Raw genomic sequence first — 22544 nt, 5'->3', positions numbered from 1 at the left:
ACTCCCAGCGTTGGGCCTGGCTGAAGAAATGAGCCTTGGCTGACAAGCAGAGGCCAAACAGTGGCTAAAATAAATATGGGGGCCATCTGCCGTAAGGGGGAAGAGGCCACATGATGTTTGGGGCTTCTGCAGAAAGGCTTTTTACTAAGCTAAAGCTTTCTAAGGCTTTGCCAGGAAAAGAGTGGGGCAGAGGGTGGGCTGGGGGGTGCAGTCTGAAAGGAGCTGCGCTGGAGTGGAGGGGCAGCAAATCCAATTTGGAAATGCTGGGAGCTGAGTAAGCAAACAGCTCAGCCGGCAGACAATGTGTTGGGCTGGGAAGCCAAGGGTTGCCATGGTGATTGGCCCTGATGCCGCTGTGGGGCTTAGCAGACTGTGGCTTGGGTTTTTCTAACGCTTTGGAACCCACTTAGTCTCCCGCCTGTGAATGTCTGCCGGGCAGGGAGAAGCCACCAAACTTTCAGGCCTCCCTCTTGGCTAGGGAGTCCATGTGAAGGGCTGCTGCTGGCTGTTGGGATTGTAGAGACCAGGGTCTTCGTGGCGTCGCTTTCCTGGAAAGGAGGGAAGGCAGCCGCCCAGGCGGCCAGCAGTGTGTGAAGTCTGTTCCAGCGAGCGAATGGGTACTTGGGAATGGAAAATCCAAGGGGAGAAAACCACCAGCAAGGAAGCACGGTGCAAACCGCGGCCACGAAGTCCATACGTTAAAATACACAGTGCCCAGGGGGCCTGCGTCGGAGGGAAGCGAATTGGCTGGACTGAGAGCTCCGTGGTTTTCTGTGCAGACAGATTCAGCTGGAGAAACTAAGACCGGGGCCGGGTCAGGGAGAAGCCCTCCAGCGTTGGGGCTGCAGCTGGGCAGAGAGGGACGGAGACCTGTGGCTCTAGCACAGGGCTCGAGGACCAGGGAAGGTGCCCCCGCCCCAGAGGTCAAGCATGGATTCAGTCCTGACAAAGTACGGGTCTCCACCTTGCAGCTGGCTCAGCCTTCGTCCTGGAACCAGTGAGTCTGTTTTCTTCCTCTTTTGTCCAGAAGGGAGGGTTGATGACACTGAGTGAGGAGTGAGATCTTGGGCGTCTTGGAGGGACCCCTAAGACCCCATGCTTGCTGAATTAGTCCAGACCCTGGAAGAACCCCTCCTGCAGGCGGGCCGCTTTTCCTCATGGACCTGTAAGATAATGAGCTGAAAGCATAGAAGGTCACGGTCAACCGGCCTGGCAAGGTTTAGCCCTCCGGCCTGGTTCATGGGCGCAGATAATGTCCTGTCCTCTGAGCAGGCAGAGCAGAGACGCTTCCCGTTTCACCTATCTAACCCCCAAACAAGAAAGCAAGCTGCATGCTTAAGAATTGCTCTGGGGGCGGACGACTGGCTGCTGCCAAAAGGGGCTGGGATGGCTTCTGGTGCGTGGTGGGGTGGGAGGGTGCCCCAAGACCCTGCAAATTGTCACATTCTGTACATTAAGGTTGTGTCCCCATTGAAAGTATGGTCTGGGACAGGTTGCCACTTCGCCTTTGCAGCTCTTTCAAGAAGGGCCGCGAGATTCCTCCTAAACCATTAATATTGCTAAGTTTGCCCTGCCATGTGCCGTGATGTATTTTAGGAGTGGGAGGTCAGGAATAGTGAGTGGAATCAGCTAGCCTTCAGCGCCCCAGAATTGGAGCCCTGGCCAGAAATACCCCATCCCTAGCCAAAGAGGAATGGCCTGGGGGCACGTTGGCCACTGACCTCTCTGTGCTCAAGTACGCACCTCCATTCTCACCTTCATCAGAGCCCCTCCCCATGGCAGGCCCTAGACAGGTCTCTGAAGCTGACAGTGAGTCAATGGAGACTTCCTCCAGCACCCACACAGGCCCCCCATTGCAGGGCCATCCCCTTCCAGGAAGGGGTCTGCACGGCTGGCTTCCTTCCTCTGGCCCACTTCCCAAGCAGCGCTTACCTGGCACGCTGGGCTCTCTGCTAGGAGTGGCCAGAGGAGGAAATGAACGTGTGCCGTCCGTCCACCCCAGCAGGTCTGTCGTCTTAATCCCTGAGTCCCCAGTGACTGACACCCTGTTAATTCAAGGCCCGTCACTGCTCGCTCACCGAAGAGGAGGTCGCTTCCAGGCACAGGTGCAATGAGGGTTTACAGGCCTTCTGGAGTGTCCCCTGTTCATCCCTGCCACATGGATGGCAGAGAACGGCCACCTGTTTCGCTTCAGCTGTGTCTTGAAGCCCTTTATTCATTTGACAAGCATGAATGTCAGAGTCACTCATTTAGTCACCAAAAATGCTTCTTGAGCTCTTTTTGTCAGGCATTGTACTAGGGGCCGGGAGATGATGGTGGACATCCTTCTAGAAGCTTCCTGACTAATGAGTGATCAGGGCATGTAAAGAAACAGTTTGACAGGTGTTAAAAGACCGTGATTGTAGGGTGATGAGCTCATACCTAAAAGATTCCTCTTAGAACACCAGTCTTAGAAATTTTCTGAAGAAGTGACCTTATCGAAAGGATAAAATGAAATCAGTAGGGTAAAAATTCGGGGCGGGAGAGTGGGGGAAGAGTGGTGTGTAGGAGTCAAAAGGCCATTTCGGGAAGAGAGAATGACAGGAACTAGAAACAGCGGTTTGTGCGGCATGACTGGGACGCCCATGGGGCAAGTGTGGGATGGGCGTGTGGAAGGGCAGCGGCTGGTCGGCAGCTCACAGGACTCAGGCTGCGTCCTTGGGACGATGAGGGTTGAAGCCTTCGCAGCAGGGTGGGAGCATGAGCTGCCTTGCATTTTAGGAAAATCCTTATCGAGAGCAGTTTGGAGAGTGGATTCAGGAAGATGGAGGAGGAGAGCCTGTCACATAAAGGGCCGAAGAGTCAGGAGGCTGTTGCAATCATGCAGGTGAAAGGTGGTCGTGCAAGCCCTTCATTAGCATATAAACGAGTAAAAATATATACACACGTCTGTGCACTCTGGGTTCTGTGTATCCAAGTAAAACAGTTTCATGTGAAAGGTTCAAACAGTACGTAAATAATGCAGTATAAGGCCTCTGGTTTTCTATTAGTTCCATGTGTATTTCAGATTTGTTTCTCTGAATGTACACACAAATATACATACCTACATACCGTGTTTCCCCCAAAATAAGACCTAACCGGAAAATAAGCCCTAGCATGATTTTTTAGGATGACATCCCCTGAACGTAAGCCCTAATGTGTCTTTTGGAGCAAAAATTAATATAAGACCTGGTCTTGTCTTTGGGAAAACACAGTATGTGGGTAGATGTAAAAATTTTTGAAATGGTAGAAAATACGCAGTTTTGTAATCGCTGTTTTCAATTAATACTATATTCTGGCCATTTGAAAAACTACCAGTGCATAAAACTCTACCTCATTCTTTTTAATGGTTTTATGACGGGTGTGGATATACCTTCCTTTTTAAACTCGCCTTCTATGAGTGCACAAGTGGGGTTTCCAGTTTTCCGCTCTTGTAAATGATGCCTCTGTGCCCTTGTGAAACGGTGTCTGTAGAATGAATCCCTGGGAGCGGACTTGCTGTCATCCGGAAAGTCGGGTATTCTCCCATCAGCGCGGTATTTCGGCCCCCCATGTGCGGTCTAGTCACCACCTTCCTTGAGCCTGTCCCTGACAGAAGAGGGTGAGTGGCTGGGCAGGTACCCCCTTACATGGTCCCCAGGCGCTTCTCCTCTTTGTCCACTCCCATTACTGAAATGCTGTGGCTCTTGGCCGAGGTGCTCGGGCAGCTGCAGCCTCTGACGTCGTGCCTCGAGGACTCCCGAGGGTGGACGGCCTACAGGGCATGCCATGTGTAATTCTCTGTCTCATTAGTGTTTCTTCTTCGAAGGTTCCTCTTATGTAGTAAGTTTTTAACAGCAAAGATGATGGAGGCAAGCGACCTCGGTTGAATCAGAGCTCTCCTGCTTACTAGCCAGGCGACCTTAGGAAAATCACTAGCTTCCTGAGGTTCCATTTCATTATCTTTAAAGTAGAGATAATATTAATAGTAGCATCTACCACTCAGAGTTATTTTGTGATCAGAGGAGGTTGTATTTGGGTTTGTGTCTCATAATTCCAGTATCTCAAGTTTTCTTGGGTATGTTTCTGTTGGTTTTCAATCGTGCGGTCTTATGTACTTGTATGTCTAGTTATCTTAGTGTGTTGGACATTGTATTTTAAAAATTATTTGCAAGGAAAACTTGAGACCTAGGAAGACAGAAGATTTTCACGTGCTTCTGCTATATGCCTAGAGCTGCTACCAGTCGGGGAAGACCTTAATTCAAATTCAAGTCTGAGGTTTCCAGGACCCCGAGCTTATTCCCTGAGCCCCATAGGGCCGTTAAAACGGAAGTGCAGTCTTCCAACTCTTCAGAACACATGAACCCTTTGAGGGCAAAACCACCTGAGTGTAACACCCTACATCCTTCTCTTCTGCATTTTGGCTGGTTTGACATTTCCAAAATTAAAAAGCATTTTATTCTTCATTCATCTTCCTTGGCTGTACCTGCGGGAAGGGTGGTCCCACTTAGCTAATCCACCACTGAAGGACCTAAATGTCCAAAGCATGTAGCACGTTTGTTCTGCAGCTGGTGGTGTATCCAAAACAATGGTGTGTTTTGAACGCCTGAGAAACTATCACTCCTATGATAGCAGCCTTTTAACAACTAAGTCAGATGACATCGCTCCTCTGTGAAAAACCTCCTATGGCTCCCGTCTCACTCAGAATAAAAGCCAAAGCCCTCGCAGGCCCTTAAGGGACCGCATGCCCTGTCACCTCGCTGCCTTCACATCCTCCCCTTGTTACCCTGCTCCAGCCACACTGGCTTCCTGGAGGTTCTCTTGATATCAAACTCAACCAATTCATCCTGGTTTGAAAACTGCAAGTCCGGTGTCCTAGGGATCCTTTCAGTCTGGGGCAAACTGGAACAGTTGGTGACATTAGTTCAAACACAAAATAGGCCCCAGGGCCTTTGCACTTGCTGCATTCTCAGCCTGAGGTGCTCTTCCCCAGATAACTGCATGGCTCGCTACCTCACATCACTTCAGTCTCTACGCAAATCACCTTCCTCAGAGAGTATCCAAACTAATGTGCACAGTCACTCTCTGTCCATTACCTGTTTTGTTTTTCTTGAGATGCAAATGAATGGGACCCAGGCAGGACCTTGAGGACCAGCGTCTGCTATAAGGCCAAGACCCAGCAGCTGCTCTGCCCAGAAAAGGCCTCGGTAGGCTGGGCCTGCATCCTGGGTTTGGGGGATAGAGGGGTTCTTGGCCTCCATGGGCCAATAGAGAGCTAAGGCCTGTCTGATGCAGCCGGGGTCTCTGCTGGGGAGGTCCAAGGGGACGTAATGATAGTTTCCAACCATCGTGATTGGTGTTCCAACAATGAGCTAGGTATTTTGAAATTCCAGCTGTGCTGGAAGTCTGGCCTGTCTCTTCTGTGGTCAGGAGCCTGGCCCAGAAGCCTTTGTTCCTTGGACGAACTTGGCCCTCAAGAAGGCCCAGCCTCTCGGTCTGTCTGGCCAGGTTTAGAAGTCTGTAGTGGCCAGCAACCGGCAATGAGATTGGAATGTGGCCATCAGGCCGCAGCCACAGATGGCACTAGGGAAACAGGCCTGCATTTCCTCCCTTTCCCCCTCCCCAGGCTGACAGAGCACCTGGGGTTTCAGCCCCTCCCAGGGAGTGGCCAGCTCTGACCCCAGGCTAAGCTTCCAGGCCAGGGGTCTTTCTTGGAGGCCAGGGAGCCCTACCACCTTTACCTTTGAGACGGGTAAGCCCAGCTAGACCAAGTCTTGAGGTGTTCGAAAGTCAGCCTTGGCAAGACACAGTTGGTCGTGAATTGATCCAAGTTGAAGTTCACAAGCATTCCCCTGGCACCTGCTCTGGGCCAGGCTAGGCCGGGGTCTGCATTCGGGGGAGAATGAAGCCAGTAGTTGCCCTCAAGGAGCTCCCAGTCTAGATGGAGCCGAGACTCCAGCATTCTAGTGTGTCACCTGCAACACAGCCAGGACACGGGTTGTCTTGCCCCGGTGTCTGGGGGACGGCCCCATTGATCCACCAGGAGCAGTGACTGGTGTTGGGTCCCAAAGGATCCAAATGGCCGTGCCAGGGAGGATGGCAGGTTTTCAGTCAAAGCAGTGACATTTTCAGATTTGCACTGCATTCTCTTGATTGTAAGCCATTGGCCATGGAGCCCCAACCAGGAGAATTGACCATCGCTGTTCCCCACACCTCCACACCCTTCGTGAGTGTGAAGCCGCTTTTCCCAATCAATTCATTTAATCCCCACAGCAACCCTTTGCAGTAGCCCTGTGAGGTAACACCCCACAGTATAGATGAGGGCACTGAGGCCCAGAGAGGCTAAGCAGCTTGCCCAAGGCGACACAGCTAGCAGGAGCTGGAGCTAGGATCTGAACCCAGGTGCCAGGCTGCCTTTTAGAGGCCAGCTTACAAAGGGCAAGAGTGAGGCAGGGGCCCAGACAGGACAGTGGTGGCCTGGGGTGGGGTCGGGGCATTCTAGAGGCAGAGCTTAGAATGGCGTGGGCAGCAGGCCCATGGCAAGCCTGGCCCAGGCTGCTTGTCCCTAGTCTGTGGTGGGTAGATGGGTGGGTGACGATGGTCAGCCCTAATGCTAGACAGTGACTGGACCTCCCATCTCATCGCCTCTGGGGAGCCACCAGGGTCTGAGGGGGTCTGTTGTCTGGCTGCCCCCCTCACACTCAGGGGAGCCCACTTTTCTGAGGCCCGTGGCTAGTGGGTTTAAAGGTCAGGGAGGTTTGTCCAAAACTGAAGGGCTCCCAGAGTCCGGAGGTAGGAGCGTGTCTGGGGAAGGGAGGAGCCCAGGACTCCAGGCACCTGGGATGGGCTCACCTGAGCCCATGTGCTCAGCTCAGGGCGCTGAGCAGCTATGAACAGGAAGCGTCACTGATGACCCTGGTGGCACGTGGAACTTAAAATATCTTGACTGTGGAGGGAGCAGCGGATAGCAGGGAGGGTGGTGGGCACACTGGCACAGCCCCTCCCCCACCTCCTGGCTGACCTGGCAGGTCTCTAGTCCCCTGGCCTCAGCTTCCTGTGCTATAAGATGGGGGCAGTCGTAACAGTGACAGGGTCATTAGGCAAAGTAAAGGGCATCCACCTCAGAGGCTCTTGGTCCAGGGCTTGGCTCACGGGGGGACTTGGCAATGGTAGTGTCTCTACTGTGTGCCCTGCCAGAAGCTGGACATAAAGGGCTGAGACAGGGTCCCTCTGCTTTGGAGGGGACAAGAGCAGCCCAGGCTTTCCTTGCCCTGGCCGCAGGGGCTCAGCCCCTTCTGTGCCTGGCACTCTCTCCCCAGGCTGTGGTGATGGGCCACACACATTCACACTGAGTGCTGGGGAAGCCCGGCTGCGGGGGAGCTTCAGAGCAGCAGCCTGCAGTGCCCACGCTGGGAACAGAGCAGAAACCCACTGCCAGGTCCTGCCGCCTCCGTCCTGCCTCCACGAGCTTCATCGGGGCCCTGCTGTGTGTGGACATCTCAGTCCCAGCCCCAGAGGCCCCAGTGGGTTGGAGAAAGGGCCGTGTAGAAAGTACAGGAGTGTGGAGGTCGCCTGTCAGCCCCCTCCTGCATGGTGAGTGCAGCCCACTCTGGTGGGCCATGGGCCACCGTCGCCATGGGCTGTGAAGAGGTGTCTGGGGAGAAGCCCTCAGGCTGGGGCCTGGTTGAGGTTCAAGGTTCAGGCTGGCTCAAGGCCAGGTGGCTGTAGCCCAGATTTGCACCAGCCCCTTCCAAATTAATGGACCCGCAGGCGGCTAAGGCTTCAGGCCCACGTGTCCAGTCTTTGGAATGCTTTACTCTGCAGGGGAGGCTCTGTGTCACCCCACTGTTCACCTCTCCTGCAGGTGCCAGTCCTGGGTGCACCGCCCACTGGCCAGGGGTTGGCTTCCACCCCACCCCACGCCCCCCACCAGGGGCCACCACCAAGCTGTGGTCCTGGAGGGTCCTTGGCTGGTACCCCAGGCAGGTGGGGGCAGATTCTTCTCATTATCGGGAGCTGGAGGTCTGGTGGGAGGGGGGTGGTCAGTGGGACACATCTCCTCTCAGGCTTGGCCAACGGGCAGATTCTCGAGAGCTGGAGGGCCGGGGGGCGACTAGTGGCCGACCCCTCCAGGTTACACAACAGGCCTCCCGGCTGGCTGGCTGACCTCCTGCAACCCGACCTGGGAGCACTTAGCACAGCCCAGCACATGCGGCAGCTTCTCACGCGAGCTGGGCGGCTGGCACTGAGCACAGTCTGGCAGCACCAGCTCTGGCCCCAGCCATCCCCCCACCCACATAGCTGGCGCTCCTGGGCTGCCCTGGGGGTCCAGACAGGCCTCTCCAAACATCGGAAAAAGGAGGAAAGGATGGGGTCACCTGCTCCTGGGGGACTCAGGAGACCACAGAGGGTCATGGTAGACCTTGCCTGGGGTGGGGTAGGGAGGGGCAGGCCCCTTGGCAGGCTGCAAGGCCCCCCCAAGTCTTCATCCCCAGGGGCAAGCACCTGTTCTCTGCCAGGCTCCCTGCTTAGCCCCTGTGAAAAGGATCTCATGGAGGCAACATTGTGTGCGGCTCTCTCCTTAACCTATTTCACAGATGTGGAATCGGAGGCTTCCAGAAGTGTCGTGCCTGAGGCTGTCCAGCAGTGAGGCCGAGCCAGAACCCTGAACTCTTAGGGAATGGCCCCCCGGATGCTGCAGGGCCCCGCATGGGTGAGAAAGGGGTCAGCCAGGGTGAGTGAGGGGAAAGGGAGCCTGGGGGCTCAGGCAGGGCAGGTACTATCACCGCCAAGGTCTCTGGAGGCCATGGCTTGCTGGAACACAGCCATGGGGGTTGATGGCCAGTTCAGGCCCCCCCCTCCTCTTCCCCTTTCATCGCTTTATTCAGCAAGTGGCCTCTCAGGGCTCCTACTCCAGCCCTCACGAGGCACTTCCGCTCTCAAGGAAATAGCTGACATTTGCAGACGCTTGGCCCCCTCCCCTTGTCCAAGGCTCTTGCCAGGCCCTGGATGAGGCAGCCCCAGCCAATGGAAGCTCGGTGTTGGGGATGAGGGGCCAACCTCTGGGGTCTCCCTGCCCGGGGCCGAGGCTCCCAGTCCCAAGGGGCGTCCCAGAGGAGGCACAGCCATTGGTCTCTTGCTCCCCTCAGATTGTCCCATTCAGAGGCCAGGAGATTTTGGGAGGAGCGAGGACCTGGCGCTGTGGGAGGAGGGGCTTCTAGCTTGGACCACCCTGACTTACACGTGTCCATCAGGCTGCCCATCTGTATCCTTCAGTGACTGTGGCAGGGAGGCCAGGCTGTGCTGTCCCCAGCTTATGCTCTGCGAGCTCCATGTGGCCATGGGCAAGTTATTCCCCACTCCTTTGCCTCAGCTTCTGCACCGCTGTCGTGGGGTGACAGCACCCACCTCATGGGGCTGACATGAGGATTAAAGGAGATAACGTGTGAGCTGAGCTCAGCACGGCCTCTGGCCCACGGAAGTGTAGCTGTCATCACTCTGCACCCACCTGGGGCTGGGGACACAGCAGCATGCAAGATAGCCATGTGTGCCCCAGCTGTCTCAGAGGTGCTAAAGAACCCCCATGTCTGTGAGCCGCATTGCCAGCTGTCTGGTTTTGTGGTTCCCCCAGATCCAGGGAAAGGCCAGGGTGTCCACTGCCTTTGCCACTGACTGCCTCGGGGTGTTGGGGGCTGACACGATGCCCCGGAGCACTGTGGGGCCCTTTTGCCAGCCTGGGTGGGCCTGCCCTGAAGCCGGGGAGTTGCCCATGCCCTTGTCTGCAGGGAGCAAGGAGGGGAGGCGGGGGCTGGGGGACCTCTAGATTGGACAGAAGGAGTGTGGGCGCATGGGAGCCAGAGGACATCCAGGCAGCAGGACTGGCACGAGCAAAGGCAGGAAGGTGGGAAGCAGGAGGTACATTTGGGGACAGAGAGAACTCGGGGATGAGACCACATGGGCCTGGAGAGTGGGGGAGGGAGGGGCACAGCCAGGCCTCATCCTTTGCAGCATGTAGGCCTGAGCGGAAGCAGCCCGAGTGGGGCCTCTGCAGGTGGGTGCAGGCGGGGGGCAGGGCTCCTTGCCTTTACTCCAAAGCTGAGGGTAGGAAGAAATTTGCCCACCGCACTCCCCCAATGGGGCTGCATCGGGGCTGGCTGTGCCGAAACCATAACCAAATGTGGCCCCTGCTGGGCCCCGATGCAGCAGGCTCTGGGATAGGTGACTGCTCCCCGACTTTCCCCACTGGATAGTCCTGGCCTCCGCTGGGTGGGCACTGAGACTGGCCATGACTATCGGGGAAGAATTGTCTCACTCCCCAAGCTTGGCCTGACACCCCCACACTGGCCACTTTCCCGTGAACACGAGCCAGCTCACCCCCAGCCTCCTGTGGGCTCAGGCCGAGGCCACGTGGGCGCCTGTGATCATGGACCAAGGGGCCAGCGTTTGTCCGTCCCTGGCTCCGTGCCAGAGGAGGAGGAGGGCAGGCAGGCATATGGTTTGAATTACTCTGCCGCCTCTTGGCACCTTAGCCCTCAGCTAGGGGTGTGCAGGCTGCCTGGACAGCCACCCCGACCACCCTCCCACCCGCCATAGCCCTGGGGTGACCCCCCCGCCACCTGAAAGCAGAGACTTCTGCTGCCAGCTCCCCCTGCCTGGGCCTCGTGCCTGTCTCTTGCCAGGCATCGGGTAGGTGGGGTGGCCATCTCTGCTAGCTCCAGGCTACCTCCTCTGGGGCCCTGGCAGGCTGGGGGTGTGGGTCGCTGCAGGGTCGGACAGAAGAGGCTCTGCAATATGGTGTTTCTCGATTTTCACCAGGCCAACCCACTGCCCTCTGACCACCCAGCCTTCTCCCTCAGATGGCAGCTCAGGCCCCCAAGTTGGCTTCGAAGCCAGACACTCCTGGGTTCAAATCCAAATTCTGCTCCTTATTAGCTGAGCCCGTTTCCTCATTTGTGCCACGGAGACAATCCCACCTCCGTGGGGAGAACCAAAAGGATTGGATAGGCACAGCTTTCCTGAATGCGAGGGCAGAGGTCTCTCCCCCGAGGGCAGCCATAGGTTTTCATTTTAATTTTCTAACTAGATAAGAATTTACAAGTTTTACAAGGCTTTGGAATAAATTGACTGGTGACTTTCAGTCAATTTTCTGTATAACTGGTTTTAAAAATTCTTCGTATGGTTCTTTTTGTAGGTAGCTTGCACGCCCCCCAGCTCCTCCACCCCCCAGCTTTTCTTACCTCCCTGCCCCTACCCACCCCTCCGACCCCACTCTTGTGCCCACTGTGCAGGGGGCACTGGAGCTCTGTGATGATGCCAGAGGCTCTTTGCCTGGGTTTGGCCTGCCCAGGGCTCCATGCATGGCATTGCCATTGGTGTGGGTGACACAGTTCAAGGAAGGAGGCAGGGCTGGGTAGGCAGCTTGGTGAAATGTGGCCAGCCCCGGGAGGGGAGAGGCTGTTGGTGAGAGCCCAGAGGGTAGACGCTGTGCCTCCCTGGCAGCCTGGGGGTAAGGCCTGGCCAGCAGCTCCTGCCCTCTGGCCTCTGCAAGCCTTTGCTCAGCGGAACTGGGAGACGTGCCTTAAGCTTCCTGGGGAGGGTGCCCAATCAGGCAGCTGAAAACAGCCCTGGGGGTCATCCCATGGCACCCCCCATGGGTGCTTCCACTCCTCATTGAGAAATCCTGCAGGGCCCAGCTAGAGCTGAGGGCTGGGGTCAGAGGTCAGAGGCGGGTGCGGGGAGGCTGGAATTGCTCCTGGGGCAGCAAATTTTTCTCCTCTGAAAACTTATCTTAGCAAAGAGACCACGGAACAATCGCACTTTTTTCCGGGCCTCTGTCGTCCCCAGACGGCCAGCCCATCCCCTCGGTGGGGGCTCCAAGGGGGCCGGGAAGTCGAAATTTGTAAAATGTCTGTAGGAGGGAAAGAAAGGCGCTTTGTGTGGGGCCAGGGCCCTGGCCATTGGTCAGCTCCAGGGCCCCCAGCCGCTCCCAGAATGCTCCCCTCCCCTGGGAGGGCCGTGCTTGCCGGCCCAAGGCCAGCCCAGGGTCCCTACAGCCCCTCTGTAGCCCCTGCACCCGCTGAATCCAGGCCTCAGGGACCTGGGGCCCTGGGGCCGCCCAGCCTCTGAGGGCAGGGACCTGGCGGGGAGGCCTCCCTAGGCCTCAGCATGTTTCTCTACTGGAAGAAGCGGGGCACCTACGAGCTGGAGGCCCTGCCCAGTGACCTGGCCGAGCTGGAGCTGGGGGCCGTCGAGCGTTTCTCCTGGAGCTCCACCCTGGACATCATCGAGGACCTTGGGGGTAGGTGTGGGCCCACCTTCCCAGGAGGGCTGTCTGGAGGCTGCAACACCTGGTCTACCTGGCCGCCTCCCTTTGGCCAGAGCCTGTGGCCGGATCACCAGGCACATGGTACTGTCAGTCACTCACTCAGCAGCAATGTGGGGCCAGAGCTGCTCCTGAGGGCGCTGCTGGTGGGGGAGGGGCCGGACACCAGGGCCCTGGGGCCTCGGGGCAGCCAGGCTGACTTGTGGCAAGTCAGCTAGGGCTGGGGGTAGCAATGGCCTGTCCTGGGCTTTAGGCCTGGGCTCTGCCTCTATCCTCTGCCTCCAAGATTAGGGCCATGTGGTGGGACGAGTTCTTCTGGAATGTTCATGTTCAAGGACACGTGTCATTTGTCCCATTATCTCCATCGCAGATGAGGAAACAGCACAGAGAGATCAAGAACCTGGACAGGCAGGACCGGGAGTGGGGACGCTGAGTCCCACGGCCTGTGTTTGAATGCCAACCTGGCCATTTCACAGACGTGAGATGCCAGGAGAGCCATGTAATTGGGGATAACGATGCCAGCGGCATTGCGGGTGGCTGAGAGGACCGAGTGGGGTGACACACGTGGCGCAGAGCAGGGACGCACGCTGTGCAGGCTGTTATTATTGATGTCATTTCTTCGTAGCCCTACTAATCAGTGGCCCGGCAGAGCATATGGCTTTCGGCTGGTGACTAATTCTGTCAGGACACTTCGGGGCCAGTGACAGAAGCCAGGTCGGCCTGCAGAAGTTGGCAGGATGCGGGGCCCCAGGCCTTAGTTTTCTCCTCCTCTGCTCACCTCATCTCGGGCCCCAGGCTCCAAGGAACAGGAGCCCTTCCCAGTGCAGCTTCTCCAGCCTGGCGTGGCCCTTCCCTGACACTTCCCTGTGGCCAGAGGGGATGGAAAGTGATGGCTAGGCTTGGGGTCCACCATGGAAGGGGACCACATGGGGCATGGGTTCCACAAAGCACGGTGAGAAACGCTGCTCCCAGTAGGGAGAATGACAAGTGTCTCTTATGTGACAAGCCTCCTCCTGTTTCCTGTCCCACTGGCTGCAGTGGATGGGGGAATGTGGCTGCTTGGAGGGGCGGTGGGCATAGTGCACCGTCACTGGGCACCGTCAGAGGTGGGAGGGCAGGACTGTGTGAGGGAGAGCCCATGATGCCGGCCAGGGTGGTGCAGGGGAGGCTGGAGGATGGCACAGGGGCAGGCAGGCGTGGTAGCAGGCCAGCCTGTGGGAAAGCACCATTCTGGAGGCAGAGAATAGGTTAGGGGGCGTGTGCCTGTGGGGCAGGCCGTGGGGGTCCTGTCTGCTTGCACTGTTTCACCTGGCAGGTTTCTGTCGACCTGAGGCAGGTAAGGCAGCCGAGGTCCCCACAGCGCCAGAGATTTACCTGAGGTCTTTTAACTAGTCCCACCCCAAATCAGACTGTGCACCCCGGTCTCCCAGCTTCTCCCTTCATCTCTGTCATCGGGAGGAGCCCAAGCTTTGCTCCTGCTGGGCCCTCTGCCTGGGGTGTCCTCACCACTCAGCGCAGCTCTGGAGCGACTTCTGTGAAACCCACCCATCCCCCTGCCTTCCCCAGGCAGGACAGTCCCTGCCACCTCTGGGGCCCCACAACCCACAGCAGTGACCGTCTGCCTCCAGCTCTGTGGCCCCAAAGCCAACATTTAGAGGAGACTTGCCCGATACCAAGCCTATTGAAAGCCTTGGCTCCTGGCCTCTCCGTGCCCCATCCTTTGAAACAGGGACAATTCTCGGTGTCCCTTTACTCTGAAGGGAAAGCCAGCGTGGTTGTGAGCGGTGGCGCCGATACACAACTCCGGCCCTCAGCCTCAGGACGCAGAACAAGGCCCTGGTCACCTGTGTGTCCCCGTGTTCGCGCTACCCGCTGTCCCGGCTGGGAGAGAGGCCCCACCACAGAGTGGGTGGGTCACAGCACGTGAGCAGACCTGGGGGTGAGCTCAGGCAGCCTGGGTGGGTGAGCTGGGCACACAGCTGTCTGTGTGGGCTTTGTCCTCTGCAGCCAGCCGGTTCCTGGCCTGGGCCCATCAAGGGTGGGTGGTGAGCCCTGGTGCCAGCCCAGCCCCGTGATGGGGGTGGGGCTCGTGCCCAGAGCGTGACTGTCCTAAATCGGAATCTCAAACCCGTTTCTGGAACCCTACTCCTGTTCCTCCTTGGCCACTCTCGGTTCCTCTGAGGAGCCTTGGCAGGAAGCCTGTGGTGGGCAAATGGGCAGGTGCCCACAACAGCCTCAACCAGAGAAAGTGGCCAGCTGGCTCCAGGCCTGCAGGCAGGAACTGTGTGGACAGTTTCTGTGGCCCCAGGAAGGAATTCTGAATTGTGTCCTCCCACCTCTTCTTGCGCCTGACGGCTGCGGGTGGGCAGGGCGAGTGTTGGGGTGTCCAGGCCTCAGGGGACTATGCCAGTGGTGGTTCTGGTCTGCAGCAGGGACAGCTTCAGAGGCCATGGTCCATGGTCCTTTCTCCCCACCTGACAGCCCTACCCCGAGATGCCCCATGGGCCTTTGGGAAGGGGACCACGTTTCTTTCCCAGGCCACCTGTGATGCTCTGAGCAGTGTCCAGGGTAGGGACAGGTGGGTGGTTCCTGGGGCCAGCCGTTAGCCCAGAACATGCCCCTCTGGCTCTTGGCCAGGTATGGGCCAAACTTTGCCCTTCTGCAGGCTGCCCTGGTGAGGGGCCCAGCCCTCGCACAGCCTGCGGCAGCTGCCCAAGCATGGACGCGCTCCCAGGAGGGCCGGGTTAGTGTAGGAGGGGACATTTAAGGCCACAGATGCTTCCTGGGAGTGGCAGCCTTTGCATGGCCAGGCTGGGCGTTGGGAGATGGTGGGCAGGGAGCTCTGCCTTCTTAGGGCAAAAGGGTTCATGGCAGGGGGACTCACAGGTGAGTGGATCCCTGAGGAATGACAACAAGGGTGGTTTCTTGTACATTTGTGTCAGCCTGGGGCCAGCTGGGCAAGGAGGCACTTATGTAGCAATGAGGGGATCAATTCATGTGTGCCAAGCACCTAACTATGCCAGGCTCTTGGGGGCATTGTGGGGGCAGTGTAGCCTCATTGTTAGGAGCATAGACTTGGAACCTTATGGACCTGGGATCAAGTCCCAGCCTCATCGCTCGCTGGTGGCATGATCTTGGGCAAGGTGTTCAACCCTCTAAGCCTCAGTTTCCTCTTCTGTGAAATGGTACAATGATTATACTTCCATCTCACCGTTGTTTAGAACAGTACTATCCAATAGATAGGTTCATTTATTCATCAAAATAGATTGTGTCATTTAAAATTCTCTAGTAACCACATTAAAAAACAACAACAAGCAGGTGAAATTAACTTTAATAATGTATTTTATTTAACCCAATGTATAATTCCAAACATTACCACTTTAACATGTAATCTATGTAAAGAGTCATCAATAAGATTTTACGTTCTGTTCTTTTTTCTTGCTTTTGCGCTAAGTCTTAAAAGTCAGTGTGTATACAGCCGTCTCCATCTGGGCTGGCCTCACTGCATGTGCTCCGTAGCGATAGTGGCCAGTGGCTGCCATTTGGGATTGGATGATGTTGCAGAGGGTCAGGCTGTGAAATGAAACCACGTATGGAGAACCCATGTAAGGCAGGGCTGTGGCATCGGGCAGTGTTCCTGGAGCAACCTGGTGGGGAAGACAGGTGAAAAGTAATAGGTCAATTCAAAGGTCCCTCCCAGGACAGTGCGATCAAGACGGGGTGAGGGGAGAGAGATTCATCTGCATATGTTGAGATAGACGGGCCTTGCAGAGTTTGCTGCATTTGACTTGGGCCTTGGAGAGCTGGCAGGATGTTAATGGATGGCAAGATGGAGGAGGTGGCCGGCGTCGGGGGGACAGAGCCAGGAAGGGCTGGCCGATGTCAGAAGTTGAGTTCCCTCCTGGGGACGCGGTGAGTAACCGGGTACGGGGGCTGGTGTGAGGCGCTCGGGCATGATGGGGACTGTGGAGAGTGGAAGGGTGTGTGCCAGGGTAAGGCAGACACAGCTGAGAAACTAGAGCCATCAGGACTACGGCTCCAGAGCTGCCAGTCTCTTCTGGTTTGTCCAGAGAAGCCAGAAATCTGGATTTTTATGTGAAATCTGACTTTTCAAAGTTGGCAACTGACTCAAATTCTTTTGAAGCATTGTGCTCAGCCAAACCAAACATGTCTGCAGGCCGGCTTCTGCCCAGGCGCCCTGTCGGCCAGTTGTGGTAGAGATCATGTGGAGGGAGAGGCATAAGCATCCTGTGACTAAGATAGAGGGTGGGGGGGACAGCTGGCGTGGGGCTTGTCTGCCTGGCGGGGGGGGGCCTGGCTTTCCCCAGGACGGTGGGAGCTGAGGAACCAGGAGGGCACACCTGCGCTGTTTCAGACCCAGGGAGACAGCCTCTGGCACCCTGGAGGTGGTGGCAAGTTCCGGGTCGCCTGAACCTGGGGTCTGGCTGAGGCTGAGCAGCCAGACACTGGCTTAGGTTAACTCAAGTCAGAGCGGGTGCTATAGGAGGTGGGGACCTCGGGCAGAGCTAGGGCAGGTACAGAGCCACCTTCTCCCCTCCCTCTTTGCTCTAGGGCCCTCTGCACTGACCAGTTGCTTCTGTGGGTCCCCTCGTTCTTGTTCCCCAATCACCCCGGGGCTCTGTACCCACTCAGACTGACTTTCCATGATCTCAGTGCTCCAGGGCCCAGTAGGAGTTGCCTATCTCAATTCAAGTTCTGAAGAGAACGAATCTAATGTGCCACCTCTGACCAAATCAACTATGCCTAGGGTATGTCATCACCTGGTACAACATGTCCCCCAACCATCCTTTCTGCAGGGCTGTAGCTGGGCAGCTTGCCTAGAAGGGAGCTCATGGCAGGCCTGCGGTGGGAGACGTCCCTGTGTGTGAGCCCTCCCCAGTCCCCAGAGGCCTCTCTCCAAGGCCTCTCTCCGGGCACTGAGAGCTGCCAGGGTCCTCACCAATTTTCCTGTGTTTGGAGTCTCTGGGAAGCACATCTATAGGATCCAGGAGGTTGCCGCTTTAGCACAGAGTGTACAGAAAGCTAGATCCCAGGGGAGCTGGCACCAAGAGGTCCAGAGAGGGGTGTCTAGAAAGCAGACTGAGCACCTTGAGGGAGCTGAAACTCAGGGTTAGAGGGCAGAGAGGTTAGCCAGGTAGAACCCCCATGCTGGAAGAACCCCAGAAGCCACACACCAATAACCTCATGGTGGCTGTGCGGTATAGTCTGGCCCTGCAGCAGCTGTGGCCTGGAGCAGTCATGGCGGGACCTAGAAAGTGGGAAGGCAGTTCCAGAACCCCTGCTGGAGGAAGGAGCCCAGAGCCCGCAGAATGAAGAGCCAGAACCCAGAAGTCTTGGGGGCATTAGGACCTGACCCTGGGCCCAGAGCTGAGAGAACCCAGAGACCTAAAGACAACAGCATCAGACCTTGTCTGGTTGAGTGTGAGAAGCCCCTGGCAGGGTGCATGGGAACCCCCTAAAGCTGGCTGAGAGCCCAGGACCCCGTGGAAACCCGGATGGCAGAGGGGGCTGCTGGGGTTGTGGTGGAGAACCCTGCCACACACCCCAGCCTCAGTCAGCAGGGCTGGGGTAGGGCCAGCAGGACTGCTGACCCCAGGGACCCTGGAGGGTCCCCATCAGGCCATCTCCCCCCTCAGCTGCCCCTGCTTCCGGCTACAGGCAGGACAGATGCCTTTGGACAGCGAGGAAGCTGAGATTCCGAGAGGGAACTCAGAACTGTGCTATTCTGTGAACTGACTGAGGCTGTACCCGCCTGAGGGGCCTAAGAATGACGTCAGAGCCCCCAGGTTCACACTGCACACAGAGGAGGCTGAGGGACACTGTGCCATTCATTGCTCCCTCTCAGCCCGGAAGCCTCAGGACACCTTGGGAGCCCTGTGTGCAGAGGCTCCCAGACTCAGCTTCGACCCCAAGAGCCCCTCCCCACTGTGCTGCAGATGTGCTACCCTCCAAAGGGCCGCACTGCTTGCCAGGCCCCACAGTGAGCTCTCCAAGGCTTGACAGGGTCACTGATGTGTCTCCAGTGCCTCGGCCCAGGCTTGATACATGGTGGGCCTTCAGGGGACCCTCAGTGTGTGTTTGCTGAGGGAATCCAGAGAGCCAGAAGGCCTAGGACCCACCACAGTTCCCTCTGCCAAGACTCCTTGAGGACAGGGACTGGGTTCTGGTCACCTGTGACACCCCAGAGCCGGCCTGTAAGGGATCAGTACAGGAAAACAGGCATTCTACTCTGACTGAGAGGCCGTGGGGAAGGGGCTGGGGAGTCTCCGGGAGAGGAATCCAGGCCCTGCTGCACACTGGATCTTCCATATCTGGGTCTCATAGACACAGCATCTCCAGCACCAACCTTCAGGTGAAATGGGGTCTAGGCGGGCTCAGGAGACCTCTGCCCCTTGGGGGAGTCTTGGTCATCTCCCCAGGTTCTGTTTCTGTAATGCAAATTGTCTTGCGACCACTAAAATGCTGTCCTAGTACGATGCCACTGATGGAAAATACAAGACCAAGCAGAACTAATCTATGCAGTTAGAAGTTAGGACCCCCCACGCTTGTGGGGAGTGGCTGGCAGCCCCCAAGGGGGGCATTTCAACAGGGGGCCTGGTGATGCCCCGCTTCTCCATCTGAGTGCTAGTTGTGTTGTGAAAATACATTTTATGAACTATGGACTCATAATAGCTGCACTTTTCTGTACTTATTTATACTTCCATAAAGTTTTTAAAATGCTAAGCAACACAGAAATGACAACACAACAGCAGCCACCTAGCCCACTCCCATGAATAGAGCCCTTACCCCCACGACAGCCTTTCGACATGGGGGGGGAGGGATCTGCTACGGGTGGGAGATGAAAGGCGCAGGGAGCTGTCCTAACCTGCATTTCCAATTAGATGGCACCATTTGGACCAAGAGAAATAGCAAAGTTGTCTAAAATGTCTTCATTCCCGCTTTCTAGGAGGTTGAGAAAACGTCTCCTACCACATCAGAAACAGAGGTGTTTGTCTCCATTAGAGGTGGCTGGGCGGCCGAGGGAGTCAGAGCGAAGGGACAGCCTTTGGTCACACCCACCACATTTGGGGGGAAGCGTCGAGGTAGGGGGTCGAGCGCGCTCCCAGCAGCCGCCTGGCGGGGGGCGGGGCGGGGCGCCGGCAGCGAAGTCCGGCCCCCCGCAGGCGGGGCGCTCGCGGTCCCGCTCCGCCCGCCGCCCACCTGCCCCGCCCCGCCTCCCGCCGCTGAGGGTCTCGCGGCTGTCGCGCTCAGGCCTCTGCCTGCGCCCCTGGCCTCCCCCGCCGCCTTCGTGTTCCCCCGGGCGGGCCCACGGCGCCCCCCACCCTACTCGCGTACCCGGCCGCCCGGCGCCTGCTCCATGGGTGAGTGCGGGGGGGCCCCCCCGGCCGTACCCCGTCAAGCAAGGCCCGCGGGCCGGGCCGCCTCGGTGCCAGCGCGGGGAAGGGGCGGGCGGGAGGTGGGGGGGCGCCGCGGGCGGGCCGCGGGGGAGCGGAGAGGACAGAGCCCGCTCCTTCTCCGCGGAGGGGGCTCGGTCCTTCCTCTCCTCTGGGGAAGGCCTGACCGAAGTGGGAGGTGGACGCGGGCCGCAGAATCAGGGCGGCGGGGGTCCAAACTCTGCCCCCAAGTTGGGACCGGCAGCAATAGCACCCCTTCCCCGGCCCTACATGCTGGCTGGGGCGGACAGCCTCTTTGCCCCTTCCCTGCCCCCTCCACTGTTGCACCCCAGAAAGAGGCAGCTTGGAGTGGGTCAAATTCTGGGTCAAAAATGGACAGAGGGTAAGAGGGACCACCTAGGCCTTTGAGGGGCGTCCATACAGGGGGGCAGTGATGTGTAGGGCCGGGAGAGGAAGGATCTTGGACCTCTGGAGTCCCCGTGTCCCCAGCACTCCTGCAGGGTCCCCCAGGAATCAGGGGCCCGACAAGTTCACTGAGCCACCCACCCCCCAGACTTGTGGGACCGAGGGAGGGAGCAGCTTATTTCCAAAGACGGTTTCTCCCCGTAGAATCTGGACAATTTCCCTGGGGAACAGCAACAAGAAAAGGGCTCTGCAAACAGATTCCCGTGTAGATAAGTTGGCATTTAAAAGAGAAAGGGACACTGACCTCCTTTGAAGGGAGGTTTGAGGAGCTGGCCCCACCCATCCTCTGGTGGGGAGGCTACTGGGGCCCTGGGGGAGGCTGGGTGCCCCTGCCTGGGGCGCACCCTTCCCTGGGCCCCACCCAACTGATAACCTTCTGCTCCTCTCCTCTGCAGACGACGGGAGCCTGGCCGAGGAGAAGGGACTACGCTGTCAGAACCCTGACTGCATGGACAAGGGGCGGGCAGCCAAGGTAGGAACCTCAGAGCTCAGGGGTCTAACTGCCCTCTCTATCAAGGCACAGATATCCAGAGGCCTGGCAAAGGTGCAGCTGGCTCAGCCACAGTGCCATCTGGGTTCAGGGGTAGATAGGGCCCCTGGGTGGCTGGGTTCAGAGGCAGAGGGTCAGCCCCTGGCGCTGTCTGGAGCAGCAAAGTGGGGGGACCTCTGCAAAGGCAGGGGACGCAGGGATGTCCCAAAGCCCTTTTCTGCACTGCAGTCCTTGCAGCAGCCCTGAGGTGACAAGTGGCCCCATGTTATGGATGAGGAAGCTGAGACTCCGCAAGGGACAGGGCGCCCCCCACAAGGTTCTGTTCCAGGGCCAGCCGGCACCCTTCCTACGACACTAGGCTTGGGCATGGATCAGGGACACTTTGGGTCTTTGGCACAGTGATTGTGGCCCTGGTGCTGACAAACATTCTGGAGTGCCAGGGCTTGGGAGCTGGGAATGAGGCCGAACAAGAGGAATAATGATCAATAGCGACACGGCACTTCTGCTTGTGACACGCGGGGCTGCGGGCTTCGTGCCACGTGCCATGCACCACGCACCTTCTGTGCCTTATGCGCTGCTTGTGGGGGCTCTGCTGGGAAGGCATCATCGCCCTGTTTTCCTGATGAAGATACCAAGGTTCAGAGAGTTCCTGTGACTTGGCTGAGGCCCCACAGCTCAAGAGAGATCGAGGCAGGGTTTGAACCCTTGTTCAGCTCCTCCCAGCACACATTTGAGTGACAATGGTAATAACTGCCACAACTTTCTGTGTCAGGCTCAGGCTCTGAGGACTCAGTGTCTCCTCCTTCTCACCTTCTGAGATCTATCCTATCAATATTCCCATTTATAGATGGGGAAACTGAGGCTCACAGAGGTAGTGGCTCACCCAGGGATATACCGCTAGGATATGGTGAAGGTGGGGTTTGAACCCAGAGCCCAGATCTGTATAATGCCACAGCCTGTGTTCTTCACACTGTGTAGCTCAGCCCTGCCAGCTGTGGATTAAAAATGCATCCCACCCACCCCCAGCTCCCCCTACCATCCTCCTCCCCCCAGACACACGCATATATTCTGCACAGGAAGACCACAGTTAGAAGGAACAGTTAGAGGGAACATGGAGGACTGTTCTGGGGGTGGGGAGAGAAGGGGGAGGCTTCCAGTTGCCGTGGTCACCAGGCAAGGGGGTGGCTGTGATTCAGACACAATCTGCTGGCACGGATGGTGCCTGGCATTGGGGCTCTGGTGTTGGCTGGTTGCCTCCCCCCCAGATAGGGGCTCCTGGCAACAACTGACCTCATTACCCCCACTATACAACCTGCCAGGGGCCTGCAAATCTTCAGGGCCTCTGCCTGATCCTGAGGGGTGGCAAAGTGGGGCCAGGCCACACTGTCCCAGCGCCTCCTGTGGGCAGCCAGCTGCTCCTGAGGCAGGCCCCCAAGCTGCTGCAGGCAGGGGCAGGAGTGGGAGGGCCTGGACTGTGCAGAGCTGAGGCCTGTGGGATGAGAACGGGTTTCAAAGCAAGCGTAGGTCCACTGCAGCACCCAGGTCCTACCTCTAGCCCTGGCCTGTCTGGCTGACATTGGTATCAGCAGCCAGATGTTGCTCAGCCTGCAGGGAGAGAGCCCAAGTACGGTAACTGGCAGGGCGCACTTTGGGAATGGCACCGACTCACTTCAGTTACTGGGATACCTGAGTGATCAGAGGGAGGACCGCTGGTCAGGGAGGACATCCTGGAGAAGGGCGTCTCTGGTGGAAGTGAAAACATGGGTAGGCAGAGCAGAAGGCGAGGGTGGTCCAGGAAGGGGGAACTGCCATAGGCAGGAGTGCAGAGGCAGGAAAGAAGGGGTGGTAGGCAGGT

At 57.6% G+C, this 22544-nt stretch overlaps 1 protein-coding gene and 1 long non-coding RNA gene across 7 annotated transcripts in view; one reads left to right on the top strand and one right to left on the bottom strand.

The window, feature by feature from the left end:
* Positions 1 to 414: 414 nt before the first annotated feature.
* Positions 415 to 22544, top strand: part of PLEKHG5 (pleckstrin homology and RhoGEF domain containing G5) — a 45150-nt gene continuing 23020 nt past the window's right edge. The window contains exons 1-2 of one of the 6 annotated variants that reach the window (XM_074334160.2): positions 415 to 997; positions 20595 to 20671. In XM_074334160.2, the coding sequence (XP_074190261.2) occupies positions 931 to 997; positions 20595 to 20671 (144 nt within the window). In that variant the 5' untranslated portion in view covers positions 415 to 930. Of the gene's footprint in view, positions 998 to 12059; positions 12296 to 19552; positions 19702 to 19949; positions 20117 to 20594; positions 20672 to 22544 lie in introns of those variants that run through there. The other 5 variants (XM_088790076.1, XM_074334158.2, XM_074334166.2 and 2 more) reach the window with 5 other exon arrangements.
* Positions 15644 to 19418, bottom strand: LOC141572057 (uncharacterized). The gene is made up of 2 exons (XR_012497088.2): positions 19206 to 19418; positions 15644 to 15966 (listed from the first exon to the last, which is right to left on the bottom strand). It is a non-coding gene; the product is annotated as an uncharacterized LOC141572057 (long non-coding RNA).

The sequence above is a fragment of the Rhinolophus sinicus genome, chromosome 14 (genome assembly GCF_057876585.1).
Source record: "Rhinolophus sinicus isolate RSI-liver-muscle chromosome 14, RSI-T2T, whole genome shotgun sequence".
In the NCBI taxonomy this organism is placed as follows: domain Eukaryota; kingdom Metazoa; phylum Chordata; class Mammalia; order Chiroptera; family Rhinolophidae; genus Rhinolophus; species Rhinolophus sinicus.
Note: the sequence above shows the minus strand (reverse complement) of the source record. Positions and strands in the feature narration are given on the sequence as shown.